General features: G+C 40.1%; 1 protein-coding gene across 1 annotated transcript; it reads left to right on the forward strand.

Moving 5' to 3' along the window:
• The first annotated feature begins 141 nt into the window (after positions 1-141).
• On the forward strand, positions 142-26,286 carry LOC103810764 (zinc finger protein 536-like). Its single transcript, XM_009083682.1, has 4 exons — positions 142-223; positions 867-1,019; positions 12,354-13,934; positions 26,219-26,286. Exons 1-4 carry the CDS (start codon positions 142-144, stop codon positions 26,284-26,286), a joined length of 1,884 nt encoding a protein of 627 aa, XP_009081930.1.

Genomic DNA, 26,286 nt, shown 5'->3' on the forward strand with positions numbered 1-26,286 from the left:
GTGACCCTGGAGGTATAAGATGATCTTGTGTGATTTGAATAACGACTTTGGAAAAATGCCCTCCCGCTTTGTGATTCTTATGTCAGTCTTTTGTAAGTTATTTTGTTCATAGCTTGCTTGGATAAAAGTAGCTTATTGAAGATGGCTGAAAATTACTGTTGCTTTATATCAGGAGAGAGAAGAGGTGTCCTGGAGTCTCACCCACTGTATTATGATGCAAAGAGTAAGTGTAACTGTGAAGGAGAAAATACAAGAGCTGTGGGTGAGAGGGGGAAGAAATTCCCCCTCATCTGACCAATTTTGTTCATTGCTTTTCCCATGATACTAGGTCACTCACCAGGGTGTCTGTTGTAATTCCAGTGGTGAAATGCTGCAGGAGGAGGTTGGTTAGCTTTGCATGCATTGTCACTGCTGTTGGCCACCCCTGTCACTGCAATTCTGTGTCTTAGGAGTTTTAAATACACCGGTGCAAACTTTTTCGCTCTAAAAAAAGCATACAGACTTTCACAACGCTTATAATTTAAATAGATGCAACAAAACAACAATCTCAAACTTTTGGGGGAAAAAATTAATAGGAACCAAGCAAAAGAAGAAATCAAACCAGCTGCTGACACAGCTGTTTCTTTTCTTGTATAATTCAGTTGAATATAAAGGTACCATATGCTGCTTAAAATGATGATAGGAAAGATGAAATAATTTAAGACAATAACAAGAAAATACATGAATTGTCAGCATTCTGTCAGATTTAAAGAATGAAATAGACAGGTGTAGTATTGACATGTTTAACTTTGTGTTGTGTTAGCAGTTTTAGCGAGAACAACTTCTGACACGTGCTGAAGTGATGTGAGAACGTTTCTGTGTTGCAGACATTGGAGAAGAAGCTGGGAGATCTGTAGGAGTCCAGCAACCAGCTTTACTGAGAGACAGGAGCCTTGGTTCTGCCATGAAAGACTGCCCATATTGTGGAAAAACTTTCCGAACATCCCACCACTTAAAGGTCCACTTGAGAATACATACAGGTGAGCGGAGCGAGCGCCGTCGGCACATGCCGTATGTGTGTGGGGGTGAACATAATGTGTCTAGCAGCCTTAATTCCCAGCGTAGATTGGGACTTATTAGTTGGAGAAAGTCTTTTGAGAAAGATGTATGACAGTCTTAAATAAAAGCACAAGGAATGTGTTGTTGGATAAAGACCACTTTAATAGAATCATCTTTTCCCAGTTGAGGTTATTTCTGTCTCCTTCCCTGCTTCATCACTGTTTCCTTCAATTACCCTTGTCCTTCAATAGGCATAAGCCTATTGGTTTCAGACTTAGTTATACTAACTGCTTCAAAGGCCTTCCTTAGCATCTGCTTAGGGATTCTGTATGTTTTTCTCAGTTACTATTTTTGTTCCATTTAGCATGCTCATTTTTAACCTCTCGCTGTTCATACGTATACATCAGCTTCATGGATCTGCTTTTTTTTGTGTTTTTTTTGTACTAGAACTCACACGCCTTAGTACTTATAAGTGGTAAAACTTATCATGCTTTGCACCATGGTAAAACTTGCCATATTTTATTTCAGTAACAATCACAGCATTCTACCCTACAGAAGTTTTCTGCTGGTCTGGATCCTCACTTTATTTTGGTATGTCTCTCATTGGAGGACTGATATCAATGCTAGGAAATTATAGCCACTCCACTGAAATTATAATAACTTGATTACTTGAAACTACACATGTGCATGGTAAGGTTCATGTAGAGACACAATATGTGTTTAAGAAGACTCTCTCCATCCACAATTAAAATCTGACATACAATGTTGGATTTCTGTTCACATCACTAGAAATAGAATCATAGAATTTGAGGGTTGGAATGGACCTTACAGACCATCCAGTCCCAACCCCTGCCCTGGGCAGGGACACCTCCTCACTAGCTCAGGTTGCTCAAGGCTCATCCAGCCTGGATTGAACACCACCAGGGTTGGGGCAGCCACCACGTCCCTGGGCAACCTGGGACAGTGTCTCACCAATAAATAAATATGACACTGTTTTCTTCCAAGGGTTAATTGTCACAGTAGGCTTTGGGAAAGTACGTAAAATGAGATTTGGGATACTTCTTTTTTGAAACAAACATATTGGGCACCATAACTGTGGAGTCATTTTACTTTTGAACCGCAGATGTAATACTGAATGTTGGGTTTGCAAATATGAGGCCTGAATTTGAAAAACTGAAAATGAAAATTACTGAAAAAAAAAAATACTATCGTCGAGATGGGAAAACTTGTTCACTGTATTTTTGTTCTCCTTTCCTTGCATTGTGGAATAGGAATATGCCACACTGGTTCGATTTGAATTTAAAAATTTGTACTTCTGTCTGATTGGATTGCAAACTATTTAGGGCAGGAATATTCTTTTCTGTGAGTTGGACTTTGAGGGGTGGGGGAGAAGAAACAGAACCCTATTTATGTGCTCTCTAATGCAGCAAAAGCAAAGAAATGGTAGTTATTTTATTGGAAAATAATCTTATAACTATGGAGTTTAAACAGTTTAACATTTCTTTAAAATAACCTGAGGTTACTCATCTCTTCATTTGGTTTTATTTTATAGTAATCACTTTGTTCTTATGTTAAAGATGGCAGTGATTACATGTTTGGTATTTGTGCCTTAGAACTAATGGAAAGTAAATTAATTACAATGGAAATATTCTATAAAACTTGCATATTAAAACTGACTAAACAAAATTAAAACAAGAAAGAATAAACTGTGCATAACATAACAAAGTAAGAAAAAAACCCCAGAAAAAAACAACTATTGAAACAACATTTGTAATATATTTTAAAATCATTATCATTTTAAAATAGATAAAGATCAATTTCCACTAGGTCGAGAACAAAGTATTTGTAAATAAAGACAAGAGTATTTTTAAATGAAACAATGTTTTACATATTGGAAATCATCCTAATAAATAATATAAAAATGTAAATTGGCAAATTACTAGAGTTATTAAATAAAAATTAAGTTGCTCTGCAGCAAATGGAAATGATGTAATAGATACCAGTTATTAAACAAATATTGGGTAGCTCATACTTATCAGGGACAGTTTCTTGCCTTTTATGTCACACTCTGTCTTTATTATATGCCTGGATCATATAACTGACTGATAAAAAACACTTTACTGTATTTCTCCACTACATTAACTCAATTACTGTTCTTGTTCTCACAGCACCTGTTTGTTAGAGATGAGCTCAAGCAGTTCAGCAGAAGTCAGGTTCCTTCGAACATCTGTGTGTTTGGAGGCACACAAATAGGTTGGTTTGGTACACATGCCAAGACAAGACCCAAAGTCTGATCCAGCCAGGAGGTGATTCTGTGGCAATTGGCCCAAAAAAGCTACAGAAGCAGCTTAATCCTCCACAAGAGGAGGAAACTGTGCTCTGTTTCTGAAGAATTAGCTAGTGGTTTGGGTTGCTTCTTTTTTGCCGTTGGATATTTCATGGTTGCGACCTTCTCCACGCTGAGTCTCAGTTTCTGTGTAGTTTGCTATGATATAATAAGCTGCTGAAGGAAAAAAGAACAAATCAAGGTTTTATTTAGCACGCTCAGTTGTGTCCCAACACACAAATGTAGAGGATTTCTCCTCTTATCTGAGTCAATGATATTCAGCCAGGAAGAGCTTTAAGGGGAAGATAGTAAGATATGATTTCTGATTGTTCCCATATGATAAGAGGAAAAGGGCATAATTACATGAAATCATCTCCTCTTTCTTGCTCTAAAAATGCATGATGGATGAGACACTTCCCTAGTACGACCCTAAAAGCAAAGAGGAAGGACTTTCAGGCCAAAATGCTTCAGAGCCTTGGGGCTTAGAGAGGACAGACAGAACTTTTCCTTCCCTCTTACATGGGCTCCTTATGCTGATAGTGGACAGAGATGGGCTGTGTCCTGCTTCTTCAGAGCTACCTGCTTCAGCTCACAGAGAGAGTGGAAGAGATGCAGAGACAAGGGCAAAGCATATCTGTGCACAGCAGACGTGTGGGTGACCTGCCCATTTTGTGGTTCAGCTTCCTGGTTATACAATAATATATAATATTTCTCAGGTCATAACACAGAAAGCTTAGAGAGGCTCAGCCTCGGACCCATAATGTGCCATATGCAGATGCTTCTGGAGTTTTCAATTTTCCCCTCTGGCAGCAGCAACTTAAGGTTCCTTCATTCAGGGAGCTGAGCATCTTGATGTTCTTGAGCCTTTCCAATCCCCTTGACATCAAATCAATGGCTGTGGGGTTTACTTTTTAGTACTTTTACTAGGGCATTGGATGGCACAGAAAGAGTTAAGTGCAAAAAATTAAGATTTCTTATGTTCTACCTTTGGCAGGTGACACATGATGTAGGAGCTGTTTTCAGACTGGTTCTAGCAACTCTTTGCACCTTGCACTAGGCATTGAGAATGTAGGAGCTGTTTTCAGACTGGCCCTGGCACCTCTTTGCACCTTGCACTAGGCATTGAGAAGCTACTGCAGATGTAGACCAGTTTGGGTTGTGTGGTCATTAGGTGCTCAGGTATATTCCCAGTATGACAGGCACAGTTAAATCCCTTGAGCAACAGAAAAAAATGATGTGTGCCAGCAAAGGAAAGCCCTGAAGATAGTTTGGATTCTGCTAAACAGAAGAAACCTAAGAAAGAGATGAATAGGAAGAGAAAATCTGGCAGGGCTGTGCCCATTGACTGAGAGCAGGTTACGATACGTGTGATACACATCCTGCACTTATTAGATGTATTATATACATTACCAGTGTGGCTGCATTTTCCCTTGGATATGTGAGTAGCCAATTTTAAACCTTGCTTAGATGAGCTGATGAAATACAGTCAAAATGGTGCTGTTTTAAATGAATTCAATTCACATTTCCTTCCTAAAAAAAGACTGCCTGTTGCCATTCTCTGAAGGCGCTTGTAGTGGGATGAGCAATATGAATAATTAAGGGAAATGGGTATGTGTGCTCCAAGAGGAGACAATTTTGGTATTGAACATTCTTTATTCTTACATTTCTAAGATGAACTAAAAGGGACTTTTCATTTCTCTAGATTTCTCCAGATTTCCCATCCTTGACACGGTGCAGCTTGCCTTTTCCGCTGTCTTAATGACATCCCAAACTTTTGTCGAAAATAATTGATTGAATTTAAATTTCCTTAAAAGTTTAAGAGGTAATGTTACAGTATAAATTTCCTACCAAACACTAAGTAGGGAAATATCCATTAGTGAAATTAACTACAGTTTCTAGGTAGCTAACAATGTGCAGTATACAGTAGGGCATGGCTAATGAACACTGCAGTGGGTGATATTTCATTATACAAATTAATGCTCACATTTTAATGGGAAAGTCACATAATGAATCTCAGCTTCAGTGACAGCAATTAGAGACACAGATTGTCCCCTTCTGGACAAGGCACTGTTTAGCAATAAGCAGCTGTGTAAAAAGTCTTCAGGTTTACAACGTATATATATGCTTTGGGGGAATTAGAGTACAGTTTATATTAATGTACTGAATCTTCCCTGCAAAGTAACAACCATATTTATCTCCCTGCATTTTAACTATGTAAAGACATGTAAGAAGACTAAATAAATATTGCAGGCGAGGTATAAATAAAGGCAAATATTCAATTATAAAACTTTACAAAAATTAAAATATTTTATAGCGATGCTCAGTGCACAATTGAAAAATCTGTAATAAAATTAGGCAAAAGCATCACAAGTCTGTCCTTTACAGGGTAGGGGTAGTTTTGTCTTCTATAATAGAGAAAAAAAATCAATAGTAAAGGAAAGTAGTAAAGAGACAAAGTTAACTAGTATTTCTGACAAACAGATTAATTGTGTGGTGAAACATGTGCAGGATCCAAAAATAATCCTCCAGAACCTTTGATATTCCATTTGGTTTAAAAAGTGTGAAGTGAATGATTAGAATGATAAAAGAAATTACCGTGTAAGAATAGGCATAATAATGAACTAATTAAACCATACAGCAATTCATTTCTAAAATATCTGCTGCACAATGGATAAAATAGGTTATCAATAACTGTTTCAATGGTAAAATAAAAAACGCTGGCAAATGTTTTCAATATTCTCATTAAGCAGCATTCTCTGGGATTAGAAGATGTTTGATTTCATTTGCTTTGCAGGAAAGCAAACTGTAGCTCGTTTAGAAGGGTGGAAGATGGAATGGCAACTCAATGTCCCTGAGTGAGTGGCAGAGCCCATTGCTGCCCCCAGGCAGTGGGTGTTGGGGTCCTTGGGCTCCACAAACTCCTCATGAAATCTGATTTAAAAAGGAAAGGGAATACAGTGGGGAAGGGCAGTGTAGGGTTCAGGACAGATTTTTAAGAAGCTGCATGTTAAGTAAGAAAAATGAATGAAGTTCCCAGTGCTACATATAACTAGTTATTTAAGCAATGTGGAAATTTGATAAGGGAAAGTAAAAGCAATACTAAAAATATGTATGTGGCTATGAGGGTTATGGAGAATAGGGTAAAATACTGTCCATCTGGCCGGTTAAACAATTGGTATCTTGCTAATACTGGACAAGAAATGATAAGAAATTATCAACCATGATACAGTGGACTAAAACTCTCCTGTTCTCTGAAAGCAGCATGATGGTTTTTAGAAGCATTTTCCAATCACACAGTTCTGCTGCCATTAAGTAATGAGGCTGTTATGCTGTAGCCCAGTACATTTTCATATTTTTTAGGATGAATGAGACTGGATAACTTCTAGATAAAGTCTTAAAACCTCTGGCTGAAGAGCTCTCCAAATCATTAATGTTCGTTTTTAAAAGAAGCAAGTCTTGAAACACAGAACAAGTTCCAGAGCGCTTGTAGTAGAAAAAAATCTCTGGCTATTCTAGTAAATCCAAAAAAAAAGAATATAAAGACCATGAAATTATAAATGAACAACTCTGACATAAGTTTGGGCTAAAATTGCAGACTAAATTTGTTAACTAATTAAAATTTGGTAGCATAGTTAATTCAATTTTCTTTTTGCGAAAGTTTTATCGAGTCTCTTACTTTCTCTCAAAGCCTCATGAAAGTAGCTTGTTCTGTGTGACAATCCCAAAAACCCCCAAAATCCAGTATACAGAGATGAAATGGCACATAAACTGGCAGTTCCACAGCAGCGTTTTCAGCTCCCATCTATTTGGTATTTCATCATTATTTGGGAGACTATATAAAATCACTGTTGATAAAATTTACCAATGGCACAAAAATGGTAAGATGCTAAAAATCATGGGGAGGCACTGATTAGTCACTTAGTCAAGTGGGCTCTTTTCAAAATATGAATTTTAAATCAGCAAAATGTAAAGGAACAAATGCTAGAGGCGGTGATGAACTGGGCCTGGGATTGTGGTAGAGAAGCAACAGAATATGAGCTGTTAGTTGATTGCTATAACTATGGATGTAAACACAGTCTTGGACTGTATAAAATTACTATCAAGTTGAAATTTCATCAAAGCTTTACTGGGTGCCCATAATTTAAAAGGATGCTGACAAATCGGGAAGGGTATTCCACTCAAGGATGAGGGAAGGTTTAGAGGTGATTGGTTTGCTGCCTTCCTTAGGAAAGAGAATATTTTTTTATGTAAAAAAATCTGTCCAGTCTAGCAGATAAAAATGTAGCAATGTGCAGCAGTAGGAAGCAGACACTAGAAAAATTCAAGCTAGAAAAAAGGCACACATTTTGAGCAGTGGAAATACTAAATCAGAGAGTTTATCTAGGAACACATGGAAGTCTTCCTCATTGCTGTTGTTGAGACAGAATATGTTTACACTAGAACAAGTTTCGTTTCAAATGGCAGTTGTGCTCTGATGCTGGAGCTATCATGTCATTTGGCCTGTGTTGTAGAACAGGTATGACTAGATGATCACAATTGTCCTTTCTGGCCTTCAGATCTGTAAATCTAGTTGTGATCTGGCTGTGGTCTCCTTACACAGTTTGTAGCAGTTCCTGTGGCTGGTACAGTCAGATTGAGTTCTGAGCAGAACTGGTGACAGCCTGCATAGTTTTACATCTGTGTTGTTTATACAACCTCCTGTACAAATAGACCTGTTTCTACTGGGCAACATGTCTGTTTCCAGTTATCTACCAAGCTTTTGTGCAGATTTTACAAGCAGCATTGAATTTTTATTGTTTTACTTTATCCTGATATAAAATAGTTCCTGTGAGATGTCTTGTGTCTTGTAAACCAGAGCAGTAGGTAGATCAGAACTGTGATTATGTTGCAAGAGAAGTTACTCCCTACAACATTTTTTCTTTAACAATTGGACACACTGGAATATTCTCTCATCCTACTTAATTGTAAAAAGGTTTGCAGGGATGCAAACAGGGCCAGGGAATTAGTAAGATCAGGATGGCCATTGCCTCTGTGAACAATGAAAAATGACCCTTGGATATGAAATGCAGAATATTATTTTGAAAAAGTCATGTTCCCTCACTCCTACATGGCAACATTAATTTATGTGAACTGATATTAAGTGTTAAATAGCTCATCCAGACACTGCTCTTGGCAATAATACCAGGGTAGTCATGACACTAGGATGAATTCTCTGAAACCTTTCCTCAAAGTATGAGACGCAAACAGGTTGTCGTCCAGCAAAAATCATAGCCTACCTCTCCTGTCCCCTGCAGTATTCTTTGGACATATACTATTGCATTTGCTGATAGAGTCCTGAAAATTAGGGATCCTTTGGGTTTTCCATTGAGACTGGCTTGGTTTGAGGTTAGACTGGGATTTTTCCCACAGCAGCTTATAACTCTGTTTTGTCATTTGTGCAGGGACTTACACAGGGTGTAGCTGGTTGTTAATATGAATAGATGAAATAGCATCTAAACAACTGCACAATTATGGAATTTAGGAAATACTGACAGGCTAAATTAAAAAGATTCAAAGATGATTGACTCCATCCTACTCCCATCTCCCAATGCCTGCCCTCAAAATAGCAGCAGTTAAGAACTGCTTTGAAGTAAACTAACCACTGCCAATATTTGGATCTGGAAGAGAAGAAAGAGGGTTTGAATAGTTCCCTTTGAACAATGTTATTTGGCCAGGCCTGTATTGTAAAAGGTGGCACAGTGTGTTGCTAAATGTTGAGTCCAATTTCAGACCTTCAGCTTTAGATCTCATTTCTAGCCATGCAAGAGGTGGGAGCACCACAGAGGCAGTGCACCAAGGCAAGGAGAGATTTGAACCTTTTATCACACTGTCTCAGTCAGTGTCTTCTTACAGTCCAATGCTTATGGCGTTGGTGGTGAGCTGTGTCCCAATCTCCTCTGCTGACAGGAAGCTCACTCAGTGGAGAGGCCTTAAAGCAGAAAATGGAATGACTTCAAGGCTTAGCAAAGAGTATGTTGTGCCCAGGGCTTTGGACTGAAGGTACTTTAGAAGTACAAAATAGTACTAGCATTTCCTCTAGTTAACATATTTTAACTCGCTTCTACCCATTTTTTGCATATACTTACTGCTTTGAACTCTGCTGACAGGAAGCTCACTCAGTGGAGAGGCCTTAAAGCAGAAAATGGAATGACTTCAAGGCTTAGCAAAGAGTATGTTGTGCCCAGGGCTTTGGACTGAAGGTACTTTAGAAGTACAAAATAGTACTAGCATTTCCTCTAGTTAACATATTTTAACTCGCTTCTACCCATTTTTTGCATATACTTACTGCTTTGAACAGCTTAGCCACTTATACCCATTTTTTTTGCATATACTTACTGCTTTGAACAGCTTCTGCATGTTTTTAGCAGCATCAGTGCAGACTACATTGCAAACATCTCCCTGCAGCAGTTGACATAGTGCCTGCAATGCTGGGACACTTTTTAATGGTGCCACTCGATGTGCAGTGCAAACACACACTGAACTATCATTAGAATAAAAGGAAGTGCTCAATATAATTGTGTTAAAGATTTCCGTAAAGGCATAGGGAATGCTGAGGAAGAGCTTTTCAACTGAGAGGAGTAAAAATTCCAAAGTGAGAACGTTTAACCCTGTAGAGTCTGGTACTTGTTTTTCACCAGTCTCATTACTCAGCAATACTTTAGCAAACAGCTAGGGTATGTCAGAGGTCCCTAGTGACTGCTGACAGTGTCTGGTGGGACACACATTGGAATAACTGAAAGTGGCTCCAAAATATTGCAGTATGTAGATGCTGTAAAACCAACATTAGCATTTGCCCATGGCCTGGCTGGCAGCACAGCTGTCAGAGTTTGCACACTCCCACACAGCCCTGCAGAAACACAAATAGACAGACAGTGTCTTCTGTCCCCTTGTGCCTACCCTCAAATGCCTGTGATGAGTGTTGTGTGTGCTCAGGTGTCCACCTGAGACCAGGGAACCTGTGATCCATCTCAGGCTCATGAGACTTGCACTTCAGAAAAAAAAGTCCCACTGAAACACAGCCCTAACTCCTCATCACTGGAGCACCAGAGCTTAATCAGGTGATTGTGAAAGACTCAGAAGTTGCACTGAAATGTTGAAACCTGATTTCCTCTGTTCAGCTGTGTGGACCTGCTAAAGCATGACCCGTGCTAATTACTACCTCTTCCTCTGCTGCACCTCTTGTTTGAGGTGCTGCACTTTTCTCCTCCAAAAAGGTCGATTAATGTGGGTGAGGTAAAGCTCTCATGTCTCACCATTTAGCTTTAGGATTACATTATGGATTTAGAATTTCAACTGCTTGTAATTTACTTCAGGCCTGTCTGAATTGCACCACATCTGCTGCTCATGGTCACTCAGCCTCCTCGTGCAGCTCTCCATGGTCACTGGAGTGTTCCAGCTCACATCTCATTACTGAATTCCTACCATCAGTGAGGAGCAGCTTCCCCAGTATTTACCAGCCCTTCCGCTGAGCCTGTAGCTTAAATAACAACTTTGAAAACCTTTCAATTTTGTTTTTAGCAGATTTTGGGGCTATTTGAAAATGGATAACATTCCAGCTGCTTTGGTGAACTACATAAGATTATGCAGCATTTTTACTGCGGAGGAAGTTTTCAAAACAAATATTTCCATTATACCATTTGGAGAGGCTTTCCTTTGTCTTTGGTGTCACTTAGGAAAATTAAAAGCTACCTAGAGAAAACAGTTTCTTCTTCTTGTGGAGCTCCCTCATAGAAGCAATTGCCAATACAACAGCTTGCAAGTCTTTCAGATTCTTGTCCCTTTTACTGAGGATTTCCATATTTCTTCCTTTACAAGGAACTCTGTGTTGCTAACAAGTGCTCTGCAAAATTTGAGATGTGCCTTTGCTTAGATGGACATTCTTTTTGGCTATGTCTTTATGACCATATGTGGATATTTGTGATATATGCAACATCTTCTACCTCTTTTAAAGTATTGAAAAAACCATAAAAGTTCAGCGTGGCCTTCAAATACTTATTTATTTCATGTGAAAATCATCTTATATGTTCTAAAACTCTATTCAAGCTGAACCTAGAAAAGCACTTATGGTAGGTAAATTACTCACTTTACTACTTGAGCATTAGAAATGTCATTAGCACAAAATTAAAGGACTGCAAAAACCAGTAGATAATGCTAATTTCAAACACAGAAACTAAATATATTTTGCACTTTTTATTACTCGATTTCTTTTATTTTATTGACTCCTTTTTATTTTAACTATATGTTCTTACATGCTGCAATCATAGTGTAGTGTAACGATATTAATATTTTATAGAATCTGTATTTATGGTTCTTTATTTAGAAACAATGCAGTAGGTCTGTAGATCTTTGAATCCTTCTGGAATGGTGCCCTCCAAATAATGATAAATTACTTGTGCAGTATGCCATTTGCTAATTATATCCATGATTTACTGCAGAGCAAGACTTAAATCATTCATTTCAGTCTTGCGTAACACTGCCATAAAATTTTTAGGTTTAAAAATGGTTTCCATGTGTATAATTTAAACAAATTTTAGAGCAATTGTATACACAAAATATTGCAACCATCCATTTGTTACATTCTTTGTCTCCCTTTTTTTTAAACTTGTACTTTTAATGATTACTGTGGTTGAAATTGTTATGCTTCATTTTCATAATCATAGCTTTTAATTCTACAACAGTTTTCTACATGTTAGATTAAGAAAAGGATGGCTAATTGTGTGTAGATACCATGTCATTCCTGAATAGCCCCACATTCTGGAAACCCATTTTAGAAATGTTCAGTTATGAATTAGTCTTCAATTAAAGGCATTTCTTTTTAAAAAATGAATTATTAGTTCTAAGACCTCCTTGGTTTTAAGCAGCTAATGTTGATTTTTTTTTTTTTCTTCACTCCATACTCCAAAGTACAGTTAACTCTCTTTATATTTTTTCTCCTTATCCATATCTGTAGGTGAGAAGCCTTACAAGTGTCCACATTGTGATTATGCTGGTACTCAGTCTGCATCTCTCAAATACCACCTGGAACGGCACCACCGGGAGCGACAGAACGGAGCAGGACCACTCTCTGGGCAGGCTGCAAGTCAAGAACACAAAGATGAGGCATCAAGTAAAAGTTCTGTGTTTATTAGACCAGATATATTGAGAGGAGCCTTCAAGGGACTCCCTGGTCTGGATTTCCGAAGTGGCATGGTCTCGCAGCAGTGGACGTCAGGAATGCTGTCTTCTGGAGATCAGCAAGGACAAGCAGCTGGCATGTCATCTGAAGTATCTTCAGAAAACATGAAGGGTTCAGACATCTCTTCCAAAGGAACACACTTCTCTGAACTCGGCCGTGCTTACCAGAGCATGGTTGGGAACGGTGTGAATTTTCAAGGGTCTTTGCAAGCTTTTATGGACAGCTTTGTCCTAAGTTCTTTGAAGAAAGAGAAAGAAATGAAGGATAAAGCTCTCTCAGATCCACTTTCAGCAAAAGCTCTGGGCTCAGATGGGAGTGAGGAAAAGATAAATAGCAAGTCCTCCCAGCGAAAAACAGAAAAGTCACAATATGAACCTCTTGACTTGTCCGTCAGGCCAGATGCAACTTCCCTCCCAGGGTCATCTGTCACTGTGCAAGACAATATTGCTTGGCACGGCTGCTTATTTTGTTCCTTTACAACTTCATCTATGGAACTCATGGCTCTGCACCTCCAGGCCAATCACTTGGGCAAGGCTAAACGTAAAGACAACATCGTAGGCAACAACAAAGACCAGTCTAGAGAAGCTTCAGCCTCGGTGAATAAAGTGAGCTTACTCCCCTCTTCTGTGCAGACCAGCAAGGAGGCAGGAGTTTCAAACATGCTGAGCCAGCTGGACTCAGCTTCTGAGAAAATGACCCAAGGACAAAACAAAGAGACCCTGGGAGAGCAAAAGAGCACTGCCTGGCCCAGCCACATGGAATCCACTTTTTGTAATTTTACAACAGACTTCTATAAGCAGTTCGGTGTTTATCCTGGTGTTATTGGCACAGGAACACAAAATTCTTGCACCAGTAATGAATCCGAAATAAAAACACAATCCGAAGATGACTCAAATATTCTGCTCTCTGACTCTGTAAATAAAAGTGCTACTGATGACCTTTCTGACATAGCTTCATCTGAGGATATGGAATCTTCCAAGGAAGAAAACATTGAAGATGAGGACATTGACACAGAACCAGATATTATGAATAAGCAGTTGTCTGCCCTAACTAAAGAAAGCAGTGAAGGAGGCGACAATATACAAAGTGCAGTCACCTCACAACCAACACAAGGGCTCGTATCACCACTGCAGCAAGCTTCAGAAAAGCAGTGGCACAGTCAGAATCTTCTCTCCTCACATGAAACTGCACAAGGAGTGATGAAACCCGAACAAGTTCAGGGACCACAGGTCCTGGAGAAGCAGATGAACATGTTGTCAGTCCTAAGAGCTTACAGCTCTGATGGCTTAGCAGCCTTTAATGGACTTGCAAGTAGCACAGCAACTAGTGGATGTATCAAGAGACCTGACTTGTGTGGTAAGTTTTAGACCTTCTTTTAGACCATTTCAGAAAACACTTGTGCAGAATCATGAAGCTGCTCTTTAAATATACTTAGTCATGTTTGTTAGTAATACATTTTTTTTTAAATGTTCAACCCTGTGGGCCAAATTCTAGTCTTATATGTGGTCTACTCCATTGAAATCAGCAGTGCTGCATGCATACTTATACAGGATTTTAGAAAGAACTTGCTTTTTAAACTAGAGTAGCAGCAATATAGACTATCTGTGCTAGTGGTATCTGAGGGGGATACTTACTGCTTTAGCATACTCAAAGGAGGAAAAAGTTTTTAAAAATTTACATGGTAACTTGCAAACTTTTCAGTATTTTGATATAAGTAAGAACCCAACAAAAACACTGGATGCTTTGCCAAGCAAACCTTGTTTTCTCTTTTTTTTTTCCCCCTTTCTTTCTTTGAATTGGGGTGTGTTCAATTACCACAACGTTAACAAAATCAAAGGCCAAGTGCATGGAATGTGTCTACCTGTGGTGAAGAGCCTTTTTTTTTTTTTCCTTTTCTTTCCCTCGTTTTTTTTTTTTCTTTTCCAATTATAATTTTTGAGTTTGGCTCAATGTCACCCATACAGTAGTTGCCCCAAACCATTTTCACTATTCTAACTAGCAGTTGTGCAAATTTTGATTTGCTTAGTTAAGAATATGCCTCCAGGTAATTAAAATAACACACCAAACAAACAAAACCACCCTTTTTATTAGTCTCTGATTTACAAAACTGCAGTTTTATTTCCTCATATCACACACCTCATATTTACAAAAATGAAAGTTAAATCTATTTGGAAGAAACAAGAGTGATGACTTTTTCTGATTTATCTCCTCTTTTCTCAGCATAGTTCTTGCTTGAAAGAGATTTTAGTGTGCAGATGCTTTGAAAAACAGTATCACTTTAAAAAGCAGAGTCAGCAAAGGACACAAAAAACTTCAATATTGCTTGTTTCACTTAACCTTCAAACTAATCAGAAAACTCATTGTCAGAGCTGAACATGCATAATAAAATGGATTCCAGTTATAAAAAGGAAAGAAAACATTATCAACAGTTTTAAAGCCTGACAAATTGTAATGAAACCCTAAATCTGCAAACCCTTGAGGGTGGTTCCCTGGTTAACTTATGGTTAGTGGGAGGTTTTTTTGACTTCATTAGCAGAGTGTATATGCTTAAGGCCATAACCTCTTCCTCAGGTCCCACTCTGCTTTTCCAAGTGTTGATCTGATAAAAAGGTCTGATTTCTACACACAAAGTTCATCTCACTTGTATCTTTAGAGCATTGTGACTTCACAGTATTGTCATTACTTAAACTGACCCCGATATCTGCCCAAGTATCCACGTGGCCTTACTTGCAAACTTCTGTGTCTCAGTGCACTAAGAACCAGTTTTGATAGTTGGAAATATTTCCAGATTCTTCAAAATCAGCATTGACAGAATTGAAAAGTTTTGATAGTTGATTGAATTTGCAGCAGGTAAAATCCTACTTGAATTTCTTCCTCTCTAGTTGTGGAGTACAATCAGTTGGGCAAAAAAAGAAAAAAAAATTACAGCAGAGAAATTGCTCTCTAAACAAACAAGTAAAAAAATTGGAAAACTAAGGTTAGTTGCTTTCTACAGAATATCTTCATGCTTTTTCCCAGACATAAGATTTTTAAAACAACAACAGAAAAAAAACCTCTCTAACATTATTATTGAAATGAGGTCATGTTACTTCCATTAGTTTTTTGTTTCATCTTCCAATCAATTCAACAGACATTTTATGACGGCTTGAGTTTATATGATTTTAAAGACCATATCCCTTTCACAAGCTCTGCCCAGTGATAATGGATTTGACTTGAAGTATGAAGGGAAAAAAGAAACAACAGGAGCTTGTCTGTTCTACTTTTTCAGCCATTTTTGAATCAAAAATGCGGTGTGAGTACATCTTTCTCCCCCTCCAAAAATAGCTTTTAAAAATTCTTTACTGACACTCTATTGAGTGTTTGCAGAACATAAGTATTAGGGTTGACTATTGAAATATATTCTTTTATTTGCCTCAGTATCTCACAGCAAAAGTGGCTGTATGGATGAGTATGAACAAGCCCCATGGCAGTAATTTTTTTTTTTTTTTTGGTTGGTTGGCTTGGACACCACCCACTTGAAAGTAGTGGTTTTGGGGGAGTTTTCATTTTCTCAGTGACAATTTATACTGTGAAATCACACTCCATCTGTGCATGCTAGTGTGGGGAATCTCACCTGATGTTTCTGTGCTTGCAGATTAGCAATCAGGAGCACCCTGTTCATTTATTAGCCTTCCCTCCCTCCCCTACAGAGCCCATGGCCAAAGTCCTGGGGCCCTTTGTCTCTCCTACTGCCTGGGAGATCACAAAACTTGAGACCAACCTGCAGCATCCGATTCCAGGGCCTGATTCTTGTGTTCCTTTGTATCTGGGGAGGAGACTCCATACATTTGCCTTTCTTTTTACAGCTGATGATGTGTGTGTTGTTGACATCTCAAGAGAGAACACTGATCCATCTGATAACAGTCCTTGCACAGTCAGACAGCAAGGCATGGTTCTCCTTCCTCAGTCAGAATACAGAGGAAATAAAATGGAAATAAAATATCTCAGCTTCAGTAAGCTGAGATTGCATCTTTGACTGGCCACGCTAATTGAGTTAGATTTCTGGCTGCCTGAAAACAAGCTGGGATTTTTCAGTGATCCATGTGGAGCATTTTTAGCTGGCAGATTTTACCTGAAGGTAGTGGGTCAGTTTTTAAGCACAAATCTTGGCAGAAAAAGGGTTTAATTTCTAGAGGAGAATGCCACCAACTCACACTGTTGTTTGGGAAGTCACCACACATGGGGAAGCAGTCCTCAGTTTCCCTAGATGTAGAATGAGAGAGATTGATGATGTACACATAATTCATTTATGCTCCTATCATGCTTCAGGCTGTAGGGATGAAAGACACAATTAGGAAAGAACCATAATTACTGCTTAATAAAGAAATTTTCATGTCAAAATGCTGCTGAGAAAAATCACAAATTTTTGTAATATTTCTCCTTATATAGCAGAATAAGAATGAACTGAAAGAGAGAAAAAAGGATCATTAATTATTTCAGAGTAACTCTTGTACTTAGTTTTGGAGTCTCAAGTGACTATCTTGAGGAGCCAGTCTTGTTAATCTTTGCTACCACACAGTTTCTAAGATTTTTTCCTTGCTGCTTGGCAGCCAGTAGCCCAGTGTGGAGGGGATTGCTCCATGTTTTGGGAGCTGTCTTGGGCATCCATCTACTCTGCTTTCACAGCCCTTGCTGATTTGAGAAGTTAAGCTTGGAGGTTCTAGACCAACTTTGTATTTAAGTTTTGGAAGATTTGTTTTCCTTTCCATTTATGCTCTTCTCTTTTTCTGCTTGTCTTCCCACATACATGTGTAGTTGTATTTCAATAATGTTCTACCTCCTGTTGCAGGTCATTAATTTACGTGTGATTTGTGCACAAGACCCTTTATGACAAGGCTGTTTCCTTTCTCTCTTCCCCTTTCAATTTTTCTGCTCTGTGAGTAAGATGGCAAAATTTCCCTACTTGCATTTTCTGCTTGGGAAGTATTTAGGCTGTCAAAGAAGAGCTGGTGGGCTACAGAACTATTGGCCAGAGATAGTCCTGGGCATTAGCTGGCTGCTTAATGGGTTAGTGCTATTGAACCCACACTTAATGATGTCCAGAAGTATTAGTTCTATGTTGTCTCTGTAAATCTAATTTGCTTCCATTCATGCTTGCTTTCCTCTGCAATTAGTGCTGTTTTCTCCTGCACAGGCTCCACCCCATTATCACTTCTTTGGCTGGATGGAAACAGGGCAGGGCCCCTCTGATGCAGCTTTGGAGTGCTGATCTTGCAAAGGGCTGAGCACTTCCAGTTTCCTTTGCAGCAGAAAGCGTTCAGCACTGCACAGAGTTATTAAAATGTTCAGCACTGTAACTTTCTGAAATACCTTCCAAATGTGGAACTGCAGCGCAGACAAGAGGGCTGGGCAAGGGGAAGATCAATTGTGGCAGATTATTACAGCTTTATTGTCACATAATTATAGGGCTCTACCCCAATGTTTAAATAGTGAATTTAGTTATTGCAAATTGCTTATTGCCACAGGTGTCAAAACCAAAAAGATCCTAATGCTAACCCCTTCAGAACTACCACCAACATGTGAAACATGGAAAGAGATTTTTAGTTGGTTTTTTGGTGGCTTCGTTTGGCTCCTTACTGCAGCTCTTACAAATGATAAAATCCTTATAAAACAGAAGCAGAGCCTGATATATCCGAGCTCTAGGACAGCTATGAGGCAATGGAAGTCATCTTACTGCAGCAAATTGTAGCATTCCTCCCCTTTTAATGTATCTTGTAATGCACTGAAGTAACTCTTTGTCCTGATCTGCAGCTGAAGGAGTAACCAGAATATTCTTTTCCTTCGAGGCAGAATGAGATGATATGGCAGTTTTACAGTAGACTTTTCTTTACCCCATTATGGTGCCTTTGAAGATATTTCTTAGCTTCAGTTAAGAGGTCCAAGGCCTGATTTTAGAGTCTGAACTGTTCTTCTGAACAGCACCTCAGCCCCTCCTGGGTTTCAGCCACACTTTGGATGTCACAGTGCCATTTGCATGGCAATCTCAACCCAAACTCATATGGCTCGCTTCCTTCTTTTAATTAACTGGGAATGCCAGTGATCCAGTGAAGTTTGTGCTGCTGGATAAAAGGGCTGGTCTGTGAATAGCATTGTATTTGCCAAATGGTTCGCTAGTCATTTCAGTACAAACAAATGGATGGTGTCTGTAAGTCTGCAAACACTGTTGACATTTAGCCTTGTTTATGTTACTTTCCTTTTGCTGCATATTTTTGGCTAGAAAAGATACTGTCTGAATCAACACTGACTTCCTAAGCAGAAGCTAAGGGCCCAGTCTTGCATCCCTCGTGCTCAACGAGTAGGACTACTTACATGACTAAGGATTGCAGAATCAGGTCCTCTGTTTATTTGACTTTAAATTTCTTTGCTATATTCCTGTAACTTAATTTGATTGTCCCTTGTTGTACCAGAAATCACTCCGGTGATAAGTTCAGTATCACCTTTTTTTTGTTTACTGTGGAAAACTTTTGAGTTCTGACCATTTTTCATATTGTGGTGTAACATTCCCATTCCGTATACGTTTCTGGAAATTAACCCCTAAAATATCTGCTACAGCTGAGTACCTTTGATTCCCAGCGAGACTGGAGGCATTCAGTCCCTCCTAGCACCAGATCTGAAAGGGGGATTGTGTTTGCAAAAGGAGGCCTTGGTATGTGCCTTGATTTCAGACATCAGTGGCCAGCGGCACCAAGGCAAATCCCTAGCACAGAAAGGCTTTTCTTTTCTTTGCAGAGACAAAATAATGATGTAAGCTTAGAGCTGTATGATTTTACTCGAAGTTTCATCTCCCAAACAATATATTCTTATTGTTTTTGTCATATCCAGGTCAAATTTAAATTCTAATTTCGGATTAGGCAGAGGCATAGAGATGTTTCCAGGTCTTTCCAAAGTGAGACAATGCTCTGGTTTGTGTTTCGGTTGAGGAATATACATTCTTGGGTCTGAGGTATAGTATTTCCTATAACTGCTCATAAACACAAGCAATTTAGACATTCTTGTAAGTCAGAACTAAGTGTACGATTAATACCTATTATGAGGCCAATTTTAAACAATTAATTTGACAGCAATTATAATTTTACGTTACAGGCTTTCAGAAACAAATAACCAAATTCATCTTTGTAATCTAAGGAACTTAGGATATCTTGATGCAGAGATGATCTTGTTGTACACAGCATTGCATACCTGGAATTTCAGAGGTTTGCTCCCACCTATCTAGTCATCTGTAGTGCCAGGGAGAAATAATTACCTGAGGCTTATTAATTGTTTCAGCAAAGAAAAAAAAATATATACCTTAAGTGTAAGCATTAATATATGTATACACAATACATCCACAATATATAACAAACCATCATAATAGTACAAAAATAGAGGTCCTGAATATGTTCTGTTATTTATGTGTTTGGCAAGCTTAGGGAATGGACTTTAGTATGAGTGAAAATTCTCTTAACATTTTTAAGGTTATTTATTGTCATTTCTATTTGAGTTTTTAATGGTCCTGTATTTTGTAATGCTCTAGCAGGAAAAAAAAAATACTGTAGTTATCTTTTTTCATATTCTTTAAGCAATATTTCTAGCTTAATATATTGTGCCAGGTTTTCCAATATTAACCAAGAAAGACAGTAAAATTCAATGAACAGCACTCTGACATCCACAATTTAAAACCTGTGATTGAAGTGAAATGTGTAAACTTCTAGTGGGTTATCATGTGCTTTGGAATAGAGTATTGTTGGAAGTAATTAGAAAATATATTAAGGTTTCCTGGTAATGAAGGTATGTAAGTTTTAATAATTGTTGCTTTCTGAATAAGTGTCAAACTATATCTTTAAATGTATATGGAGTTACAAGTTAGGTCACTTCTGAATGGAATGTAAAACAATACTAAAATGCTTCAATAACTTATCTCAGTGTTGCTAATAAAAAAAAGCTGTTAACCATTAGTGCAGTTTTGAGTCATTTTGTTAATTCATTCAAGAAAACTCTCTGAGAAACTGTCATACCTTTTTGGCAGACCAAAGACCACACATGAGATCCACAGTTGTTTGATGCTTTGAGAGGCAAACTCTGCAAAGCTGCTCGTTGGCCTTGTAAATGATATTTATTATAAATGTCATCTTCTGAGGCATTAGAATGGAGCCATGTGTGGTTAGGCAGGTATATAAGGGGGGGCATTAGACTCGTTTCCTGTCACATGAAATACCTTGAGAATGTGGGACCTGTTTCTCCTCTGTCACTGTTAAAATCCAGCCCAAATTGTTGTGGATGCCACTGGGTTGAAAATGAGCAATGTGGGTGGGTTAACTGTGTAACTATTAGTGCCTGGGTGCTCAGCCAGGGTGGGCTCAATGCTTGGGTCCAGTCTTGCAGCTGGAAATAAAGGCTTAGTGAGTAATGGGCATGCAACACCTGTCCCAGTGGAGAAATACCAGGAGCAGACAGCCTGGGAGTGATCTTTCTTGGTTAATCTTGCCTAGCCTTACACGAAGTCACTGTCTTCAAAACTGCAGATAGCTCTGAACTCTCGGTTTGGTTTCCTATGGGAAGAATGTGTGATAAGCATCCTGAGCCTAGTCTTCCTCCTCAGACCCACGTGCAGTTCTCCCAAGGTAAAGCAAACATAGGATAACAACTGACCAGCCTTGCCAGTCCCAGTAGTGTCACCCAGGTCCATGGTAAGTGTTCCCAGGATAGGGCCCATAGCTGATGGCCTGTTTTTTGGTGCACTGGGAGCTAAAGGAAAACATGCCTAGGTCTCCTGGTGTCATGTCTTCATTAATGCCATCAGTTCTGAATAGCATATTGGTACTTTTTATTTATTCCACCAAAACACCATGAGTCAGGACCTGACATTTTAGTGTTCTGTGTCATACTGAGAAAAATCTGTAGTTCAGCAGTAGGACAATTATATTATTTTGGAAGGGCTAGAAATAATACAGCATTTGTGAGACAACTGTAACATTTATCCAGACTCAGTGTGAGATTGTTCTTCCTTTTATTTGGAGAGCACTTCCAAAAAAAGTATCAACCAGGAGCGAAGAAAAAAAAAAAAAAGACAAGAAAAAGTGATAATTATGAATCCATTTAACCCCCATAGGGTATAATCTCATTTTGTGTTATACCACTGGCTGTTACATGCCTAAACTTCTATGCAGTGAGCTGTGAATGTAGTCCTTATTGTCCTGTGGGCAATATGACTAAGGAAAAAATATCTCTGTAATACAATAGAGCATTTGTCTGAATGGCATAACCTAAGGTCCATAACATCAAATCTAAAGTTGTAATTATACAGCTGCAGTCACACCACTCAACTGAAGGCTGTGTCAGCACTTGTATTATATAAGAAATCCTGTTTTCAAGGGTTGATGAGTCATATGCAAAAAACATTTATCGCTAAACAATTGTTCTGATTGTTCCAAAGCAAAATCTAGGTACAGGCCCTTTCCCCAGTAGGACGTGGTCATGTCTTCTGCAATATGCCATGGCATACTTTGCTAATGAAGTTGTCTTTTTTTGAGCTAGGAAATTACCTAGAAAATCTGAGGGTTTATGCATTTTTAGTGCTGTCAAAACATGAATTAGAGGGGAAAAAAATCAGGGAGGGCGAGGTCTTCACTACGAAGGGTTGTAACAGGTGAAACTTGTCTTTCTCAGAATTTTAAAAAATTAAGCTTTGGTTTTTCTTTTTCTCAGTTTGTCATCCCTGATGCTGCTTTAAGTTGTTTGATCCGAACACTTCCATAGAAGACCCGGTCACAATTTTGGTTTTTGAGATGCCTTGAAATCAAACCTCTCAGGCTCGCAGTAACTGTTATTGCCATTTGAAGCAGCCACACATTTGCTGGCAAGGAACAGACAGGAAAGAGGTTTATTTACAGCAGCACTACAGAGGTGAACTAGGAGCACCGTGCATCCCTCCCACGCAAATGGAGAAGGACTACGCTTAGGATCGAGACCAAATAGCGGAAACCACAGCAGTTTTCCTACTCCATAAAATTTCCAGATAGGTATGCTGGATGCGAGGGAGTTGAGGGAACAGAGCCCCTGCCCAGAGCAGTGCCATTTACAAGCTGGTGATCCTGAAGCCACCCCCATGCCAGGCATTGCACCCAGGCCCCTCGCCCGCCCATTGTCTGCGGAGCGAGACGGGCCAGGCAGTTTCTCTAAGCTGATCTCCTCTGATCCGGAGCGTCTGTAGTGCCGTTCCCTGCATAGAACAGCCATTGTTCAGCTGCAGAGCAACAGTGGGGTAGAAAATAGCATGCCATGCTGGGGATCAGAGAGGGAATTGTTCCTTAATTATCTCTTACTGAAGGAAAAACCCAAGGCATATCCCGATATCTGCCGTGACTCTGGCAGAGCACGGGTCTTTTAAATCAGATTTGGGGAGGGGGAGCTCCAATTCAGAAGCTGGCAACTCTCACTCCTCCTGCAGGTCTACCTGTGATTCCCTCACTGACCATGGAAAAAATAAGTTTTACGCTTTGCATTCTCCATTGTGAAATGGAAAATAATAGTACTTGTCTCCCTGGTAGGAGTGCTGTGAAGATAAATTAATTAATGAATGTTTGTAAAGCACTTTGAAGATGAAGAACATTATATAAGTTCTCAGTGCAGAAATGCTTCTTTCTCAGATATAACTACAGAAAGCTATAAAAATTTAGTGATGAAAATAAACACACTTTGCAAATACGTGTTGGGTGTGGATATCCCATCGTCCCACCCCAGCAGCATAGGTGAGCCTGACTTCCTGAGCAGCCAGTGAACCCAACACCTACACCTGGTTTAGCCCCTGCTCATGCCCAGCACTGGTGCTCGGGGCCTTCTGCAGCAGCTTTGCCATTCTTTGGCCATAATGTCTTTTCACCAAATCCGTGAATTTTGACCTCAGGGCTCTTTGGAGTGCCAGCTGGGTTAGTGTTGGGTTTTGGCCATTGCCCCCAGCTGTGTTGTGTGGCACCAGTGCCTGAGGCAGATGATGGCTCAGCAATGTGTCTGGTCACTCCCCAGTCTACTGCTAGCCTGAGGGTCCTGCTGACCTGTGCCAGTGTGAGCAGGCCCTTGTCAGGACCAAGGTCCTGCCACTCTGTCTGCCACCGTTTGTCCTCTCCTTTTCAGTCAGTGTGATGCTCAGTGACTCCACAGTGCTTGGCATGTCCCAGTGTTGCTGCTCGCACTTGCCAGTCTGGAGGTTCAACTGGCTGTTGTGGGGATTTTTTTTATTGAATGGCAGTGAGTTCAGTTCACAACTTGGAAGTAAAAATTTTTATTCCCTGCTTTTCAATGGTCCCATTCTAGATCAGTCCTTGCTCTTTTACTTTATATTAATTATGTTCCTTATTCAAGCTAGAAGGTGCATTTGGTCCCAAACTGGTCATATGTATAACAATGCAAGTTAAGAGGATGCAGGAATGGAAAACCAACACTTCAGCCATATAGAAATGTGACATTTATCAAGAGAGACATGACAGAAAAGGTCTGTGCATTGAGATGAACAGGTTAAAGATGAAATTCAGGATTTCTTGAGGGCTCTCCTCAGTTCATAGCTGCCACAGAGATCAGTTTGGGGACCTTAGGAGAAAGGCCATCTTAGTCCTAACTATATCTGGTTTCATTTTCCCTTTGCACAGCCAATGTTTTTTCCAGTCTGCACGCTTGGTTTTCCTTTAAGTCCTTTCAAATTATCCTGCTAGACCTGTTGATGGTTCAGCCTGCCAGTCCTGCAGGAGTGCAGAGGAGTGCAGGGTGCTGCTCCTGGGGGTGCCAGGGCCCTGCTGGCAGGGCCTGGAGAGGCCCCTGCCCCAGTCCCCAGTGCCAGCAGCCAAGGGCTCTGCTCTCCCTGCTGAGAGTTTGAAGAGGGTGGCAGCTTTTGCCCAGCAAAATCTGCTGCCATGGCCACGTTCATCCAGATGTCAAACGCACTGCAACGCTTCACCAGCACAACCAGACACCCCCAAACTCTGACCAGCACCAACAAGCACCCAGCAGTGTGGCTGATTGTTCCATCCCCTGACATGAGAACCATTTAATAACAGGAGGGTTTGTGGGTGTGGGCACTAATTGTTATATAACTGTACATTGGGGTGAAAAGAAAAAAAAAAACCAAACCAGAAAAGCTTTCCCAAAGGACAGAGGTGGGAATCCCATTAACATGACGGCTGCCTCTTTAGTTGCCAAAATGATTGACAGGAGGATAAGGTCAGAAGATGAAAACCAAGCCATGGGGGACGGAGTGGGGAGGGGAGGGGGCCAATCAGTTGAATAAAAAACTGAGTGTCAGTGGTGGGGAAGGAGAAAACCGGCACTCCCACTAGAAAAATCCTCACCCTCTGCTCCCCTACTGTTTGTTTGGGGAAAATGCTGCAGCTTAATCAGAATTATTTACAAGATAATGGTCCATTGTTTGTAGTAAGACAGATGCTGTCTGTGGGAATTTGGTGGTTTATGCTCTATGCATTACAGTGCCATTGCTGTGTGCAGATGGGATCACAGTGGTATTGTTGTTATCCACTTTTTTGGAAATTTGGAGGATCCTTACTGTGAAAGGAGGATCCTTAAAGAGGAAAAGAAGGAGTTTTCTCGAGCCAAGAGCTGGGATTCCTCTTAAGGTAGAACTGTGTTCGTACATGTGTGGGAGAAGAAGAGAACCCTATAGCATGAAGGATCCGTGGGCTGACTGTACTTGGTGGTGGTGGACATCAATTCCACAGATGGATGGATAGATCCTGTGTGCCTTTCCAAAGGCAAGGAAATGTGTTCTGTTTGGTGCTCCCTCCTTTGCTGGGAGCTGGCAGAGTCAGTTGCTTAGAAGGTGCTGTGAGAGGTATGCAAACCTGTCTGTGGGAGAGTCGTGCTTGCCTGCTGAGTAATCATCTCCTGGTTGTGCAATTGCAACCATCATGTTGCCTGCCATCCTTCCCATGCTGCAAGCTAAAAACAACATTTAAGTTTCACCGGAAAACTTTGTCCTGATGATTTATGGGTGAGGCTGTGGGAAAGAAAAACTAAATTTTAACAGGATTCACATTGGGAACAAAAGCCCCAAACACCCAAAGACAAAAATCTTTATTTATTTAGAAGGTTAGATGCAAGACTTTCTTTTAAATTTTCCAGCAGAAAGTTTTCCCAAGTAGAAAGTTCCGTGTGGAGGCCTAGACCCTGGCAAAGGGGACAAGCCCACGAGACGTGTGTGACCCTCTGCCAAATGAGAATCGCTGTCTGCAGGAAGAATAGGGAGCTCAGGTGAGGCTCAGAGAGAGGCTGCTCCATCTGCATATCCCTCTCACCAGCTGTCTGGGTCTGACCCAGCAAAGAGTGGGGGACAGCAGCACTCACAGCCCTTTCCCATGACCCTGGGATGAGGTACAAGGACCATGCCATGCAGAGCTCTGCTCTCTCAGGAGCAAATCCTGCCTTGCCTTTGCTACCTGAGCCACCGAAGCCTGGGAGATGGGAAGAGCCTCCTTAGGTCACTGCACACTGGAGCAAGGTGCAGGATGAGGGGGTGGAGGGTGCCTGGGTGGGGGTGGGTGTGTATGTGTGTGTGCACGCACTTCCTCTCAAAAAAAATCTGCTTTTAGTGTGCAATAGCTCACATATTACCTCGGCAGAGATCGGTGTGCACCAAAGGCAACCAGGAGACGACAAATCACCAGAAAGGCTCCAGAGGGGATTTTGA

Source organism: Acanthisitta chloris, unplaced genomic scaffold (assembly GCF_000695815.1).
Source record: "Acanthisitta chloris isolate BGI_N310 unplaced genomic scaffold, ASM69581v1 scaffold22861, whole genome shotgun sequence".
Taxonomy (NCBI): Eukaryota; Metazoa; Chordata; class Aves; order Passeriformes; family Acanthisittidae; genus Acanthisitta; species Acanthisitta chloris.